This window comes from Henckelia pumila, chromosome 2 (genome assembly GCF_033568475.1).
Source record: "Henckelia pumila isolate YLH828 chromosome 2, ASM3356847v2, whole genome shotgun sequence".
Classification (NCBI taxonomy): Eukaryota; Viridiplantae; Streptophyta; class Magnoliopsida; order Lamiales; family Gesneriaceae; genus Henckelia; species Henckelia pumila.
In genome coordinates, this window is record NC_133121.1 from 13,629,043 (window position 1) to 13,635,016 (window position 5,974).

The 5,974-nt window shown below is 36.8% G+C and overlaps 1 protein-coding gene across 1 annotated transcript; it reads left to right on the top strand.

Annotated features, from left to right (window-relative positions):
- The first annotated feature begins 344 nt into the window (after window positions 1-344).
- LOC140884922 (uncharacterized) lies at window positions 345-1,015 on the top strand. Its single transcript, XM_073291821.1, has one exon. The coding sequence runs from the start codon at window positions 410-412 to the stop codon at window positions 833-835; it is 426 nt and encodes a 141-aa protein (XP_073147922.1). The 5' UTR covers window positions 345-409; the 3' UTR covers window positions 836-1,015.
- The last annotated feature ends 4,959 nt before the right edge of the window (window positions 1,016-5,974 follow it).

The following is a 5,974-nucleotide window of genomic DNA, read 5'->3' on the forward strand; positions in this document are numbered from 1 at the left end:
TAACGAGAATATTCATTTACGATTTGAGTTCATAATATATGGTTGGAGATAAATGTTACATGTGGTCATTATTTTGTAAAAAAAGAAAAGAAAAGAAATAATATGTAATACTATGTCAGAGATGAGTTATCTTGCTATTTCATCAAATCGCATTGATATTATATGATTCAAAAGATTGAAATTATACTGATCAACTATATATATTTTTAAGTAAAACGAACAAATTGTTTCAAAAAAAAAAAGAAAGTAAAACGAACAAATTCTATTTATTCTTTAAGAATAATTTTGTCGGTGCTATATTAAACAAACTAATTTATTGAAAAAATAAAAATAAAAATTTGGTGCTATAAATAAAAGAAGAAAAATTTCTTCATTTCGCACACAAAAAACACGCACAAAAGTTCCGGCAATGGGTGTCATCATAATCGACGGTTCCACGGTGGTCTCCTTCGTCAACGACGAGACCCATTTCCAGAAGAGCGTCGACGAGTCCTTCGCTTCCCTAGATCTCAACGGCGACGGAGTTCTGTCGAGGTCGGAGCTCCGCCGCGGCTTCGAGTCGCTGCGGCTGCTCGAGAACCACTTCGGAATGGACGTGGCCACCACGCCGGAGGAGCTTACGAAGCTCTACGACTCGATTTTCGAGAAATTCGACCTGGATAAGAGTGGGACGGTGGATCGGAAGGAGTTTGGGGACGAGATCAAGAGCATACTTCTGGCTATCGCCGATGGGTTGGGGTCGAACCCGATTCAAATGCTGGTTGAAGATGAAGGCGAGGGCAAGAATTTCCTCAAACAGGCTGCCGATCTCGAGGCTTCCAAGATCTCTGGTTAATTAATTTAGTAACTTTTTTTTTTTCTCTTGAATTTCGATTATCTCAACTAATAAATGTGTTGTTCTAGTAGATTCTATGGGTTTTTTTTTTTGGGAAAACAAATGGAAATTGTATTAAATATTGTAATAATGCAAGTAATTTAGTAAAAATAATGTGTGGTGAATTAAATTCTTGAGCCCGCAAATGCATTTGGTGGCATCTCTCGATTTTCTTGATCGGTTAGTATGTGCGTTTGGCAAGAGTTTTGGTGGGTAAACTACAAGTAATGTCGAGGATTTTGGTACGAGAACTCTAATATTTCACTTATCTTGAAATGGTTTCATGTTTCTTTGATGTTCATGAAACTTGATGATTGTGGTTTGTTGGGCTGTGATCATTATTGATACACATCTCACTCTAGATTGAAATTTATCGTTGCATTTTTTTGACAAAATCCTATTCGCAACGGATCTCAAATTGTTATTTTTGAGTCATGATATGATTTCAAATTCAGAGTCATTATAGTGGTCAATTCAATATAATTTCAAATCCACCACAACGTCGAGTCATTCCAAATATTATTATTATCCTATATGAATTATGTTAGTAATTGCAATAGGTTTTAAGGGAAAATAACTTTTTTCATCCGGTGACTTGTCTTTCTTTTTTTTTTTTGTCCACTAGTTTTTCAATTTTCGGTCGTGGTACAACAACTTTTGATTTGTGGCAATTTTGACTCGTATGCTATCAAAATGTTCAATTTTTGTTGGAAAATGCTGATTAGATGGTGGTTAAAGCTGATGTGGCAAACAATTTGACGATTTCTTGACTTTGGCGGAAATTAGTTTACTTAGAAATAACTCAAGTACTTAAGATAAAAAAAAAAAAGAAGAAAAGAAATCAACAAACTCTACAAGCTCTATTCATGTCATAGATGAACTAAAATATCCGAAATTCAAAAATTATTATACCAATATTAAAAATTAGAAAGTTATTAGTCGACTAAAACTAAGAAAAAAACAAGAAGTTGGACTTAAAAAAAATGGTCCCAGATTTTAAATGTATCTTACATGAGTTTCATGTGTCAAATTTCTCCATCGTAATCAAATTTAGACATCCAGATTCCAGACGCAACCTTAAAGAATCAAGGGTGGTGATCGTTCTCATCGCATTAGAAATGTAAATGAATTGGACTATTTTTTTGTTATTCGGAGTTTGGGTTAGTAACAAGCTCGAATTCGTTGGTTAAGTTTATCGAGTCGAGCCCGAGCTTGATTTCGAGCTCGATAATTTTATCGAGTTAAGCTTGAGTTTAAAGATATTAGAGTCATGAGCTCGCATACATATTTGTTAATAAGCCCGTGAGGTCAAGTTCGGTTTGTTTAGATATTGGCTCGCAAGCTCGCTCATAGTTCTGTTGTAGGATATTTAGTTATGGATTTTATAATGATGTTATTTTATTTGGTATTTGGAAGTTGGATGTAGTATTTCAGGATATTCAATGATGTGTTTAATTTATGTTTGTTTAGTTGTTAACTTTGTCGTTTTGGTTATTTATGAAAGAATTTACTCTTTTTTGTTTGTAGAGATGCATATTCTATTGTATGCTTGAGATCAATTCAAACTCGTTAAATTTGATAAATGTGCTATTAATATATTGAGCTCGAGTCGAGTTCGAGCATTTAAATATATTAAACGAGCCAAGCTTGCTTCATAACAAAAACTCAAATCAAGCTCGAGCCTGATACTGTTTGGCTCGGCTCGGCTCGGCCAAGGACGGAGCTACTCCTTTAGCTACCTAGGCTGCCCAGGTTGCAGTTAGCGATCTAGCATACAGAGTAACTCCCCCGAGTTTCCAGAAGTAAAAGAATTGAAAAAATGTTTTTCGAATGTCTAAGTTGAGAAACATCAGCCAGATTCTTGATCAGGAAAAGAAGCAATTCATAAATAAGTCACATCAGCTAATCAAAGTACAACAGAAAAGACACAGAATGGAAGAAACGACTTAAGGTGTAGATCAGGATATACGATAAGATATCCAGAGTTACATGACTGAAGTGAGTATTGATTTAGTCTTTCAGTCAGTCTATCAGATTCAATATTAAGATTGAATACGATTACGAGGACGAAATCATCTCTTAGAGGGGGAGAATTGTAAGACCCCAAAAATATTAAGTTATTAATGACGGAGTTTAGGGTGGTGATCTGGCATACAGAGTAACTCCCCCGAGTTTCCAGAAGTAAAAGAATTGAAAAAATGTTTTTCGAATGTCTAAGTTGAGAAACATCAGCCAGATTCTTGATCAGGAAAAGAAGCAATTCATAAATAAGTCACATCAGCTAATCAAAGTACAACACAATAGACACAGAATGGAAGAAACGACTTAAGGTGTAGATCAGGATATACGATAAGATATCCAGAGTTACATGACTGAAGTGAGTATTGATTTAGTCTTTCAGTCAGTCTATCAGATTCAATATTAAGATTGAATACGATTTCGAGGACGAAATCATCTCTTAGATGGGGAGAATTGTAAGGCCCCGAAAATATTAAGTTATTAATGACGAAGTTTGAGATTTAAATTCCGACATTGGGAAAATATTAATTGAAGAATTTATGGAATTAGAGATTTAATTTCTGAATTGTAATTATTTAATTTGAGAATTTAAGGATATCAAGATTTAAATTTTGGGATTCTTAAATTAAAAGATTAAAATATTTGAATTAATTATTCATGTGATTTTAGATTTAAATGTAGAGTTTGAGAATAGAAAGGATTTAATTAGAAGTAAAGAATTGATTAAGGACCAAATTTCAAATATTCAAGACCTTAGGGACTAAAGGGCAAATAATCCTTTTTAATGGGATACACATGGCATGATGGAATACAAACGTGTTTTCATTCCATGTGCAACAGAAGAATCGAGAGGAAGAAGAAAAGAGGAAGAAGAAGTCTCTTCCTTCATTTCAAATTCCGCTAAAAATTAATTCGCCCCGTAGAATTCAAAAGTGATCATATATTTGTGATCACGGTGTTGACGGCTACGTGTTGACGTAAGTTTGATTAAGTTCTACGATGTTTGAATTTTAAAATATTGTTAGAATTAATATTTGATTGTATAAATGTGTTCTAGTATATACGACGATAACAAATCTAAGACGGATCGGGAAAACATCATCGTTTTAACATATTTTTGAATTATTGAATATTTTCTGAAAATATGAGCTGCTGATCACGTTTAGGGGCTGAAGAATTGAGTATGGTTTTTGGTTTAGATGGTTGTAGTAACCCGCATTTTTAATTAGTGATTAATGAGTAATTAATCACGTGATCATGTTTAGATTAAATAAAATATGATTATGTAAGTTTCTGTTGGGATAACGGACTTCAGAAACAGATCCACGATACTCGAACATGGTGGGCATGGCTCGGGAGGTTCGGACGCTGCGAACTGGAGTTCGGAGGATACGAAGAGGATCGGAGGCTCCGTCGGTGGGATCGGAGGACCCGAACAGAGTTAGGGCTTACGTCAACTATGTCAGCAAGGTGATGTCATGGATGACATCACTGATGTGACTTCGGAAGACCCGAAGTAAGGATCGGACGGTCCGATCGTGTTCGGACGATCCGAAGTCATGATCGGAGGATCCGAACCAGTTCGGAGGGCCCGAAGCCGAGTTTGGACGGCCCGAACGTTGTCTATAAATAGAGGAGCCGAGGTTCATTTGTGACTCGCTCATCTCCTCTCTTTTCTCTCGATTCCTAAGCCTTCTAACTCAAATCTAGGAAGATCTAGGCGTCCTACGGGGAATCCAGAAGTGGCTTAGTGATCTAGACGTCGTCGCGGAGCTACGGCCTAGTTTTGAAGCTATTGACAGCAAAGGGCTAACGACGGACGCAGGTATAACTTTGGCATCCTAAAAATATTTAGAAGTATGCAATAGCTTAGTTAAGGCTTTTAGAGCTTAATTGTTGATGCATGGATATTTGCATTGTAGTAGCTAGTAGACTGGACTAGTAGGCTTGGAGTCTAGACCAGCAGAGCTAGGTTTGACCAGCAGTGTTAGAGGTACGTAAGTACAGATTGAGATAGCCAGCGGGTTTTGCAAGCTTATATGTTGCATTTGTGTGTCATATTTTTATGCAGCATATGCATATCATATTGTGTCTGTCCATCTTATGAGATGAGCCACGTAGGGTCGCTCAGCCCTGTCTGGACGGTTGATGTCTAGTGCCCAGTGACTGACGGGTCATGGGTAGCTAGCATCGGGGGACACGTTCCACGTCTTATAGGAATGAGCAGTGTCGACAGGGTTTGCTCCCCGGGTTGTACAACTCATGTCCTAGGCGCCATTACTGAGCAGTTATATACAGTTATCCCAGATATGGATACCCTATCATTAGCATGCATCATATTTGTATATTTTACCCAGTGCTTTCGTATTGAGCCTAGAGCTCACGTCCAGTCTTTTCTGTGTATCTGGACACCCCATTCGACGGGGCAGGTGTAGGTGCAGGATTGAGCACCAGGAGCTTGGAGTAGCCAGTGACCAGTGAAGACATCAGGATTAGCTGTAGGTTTTACCCTTAGGGTTTATTTATTCGATTGGGTTGTATAATCGAATTTATTTAACCGGTTGTATTCTACCGGTTTGTTTTTATTTAAGTCTTCCGCAGCAATTTATTTAATGCATGTTTAATTATGCTCTTAACTCTGATTAGGTAGCGGATCCGGGTAGGGTCGCTACAATGGTTGATATGATAATGATAATGATTTTGGAATTATCGATTTCGAATCGTTACGCCGCCGGTTTGAGTTTTGGTTAAATGATTAAGCCTTTGAGTTGTTGAGCTAAGTTATTAAGTTTAGATGATTGGAAGTTGATGTTGAGTTGTATGAACAATGTATTTCAGATTAAAGTTAAAGATCACCGAGTTCGAATCAAAGAATTCAAGTCGGCAAGAAGTTGAATCAAGAAGTTGGATCAATTAGGGGCTTGAACTATCAAGATGCAGTGAGCAAATTTTATAAGAGGTTGTGTAGTAGCTTAACAAGATTCGAATACTTCAGACCAATATCAAAGGTATGAATAAACATTAGATAAGAAAGGAAAGATAACTCGAGATCGTTTGCGACTTCGAGTTTACTAAATCACA

Bases quoted from the DNA above. Each gene is read 5' to 3' on its own strand.
- LOC140884922 (XM_073291821.1), top strand. From the start codon at position 410: ATGGGTGTCATCATAATCGACGGTTCCACGGTGGTCTCCTTCGTCAAC.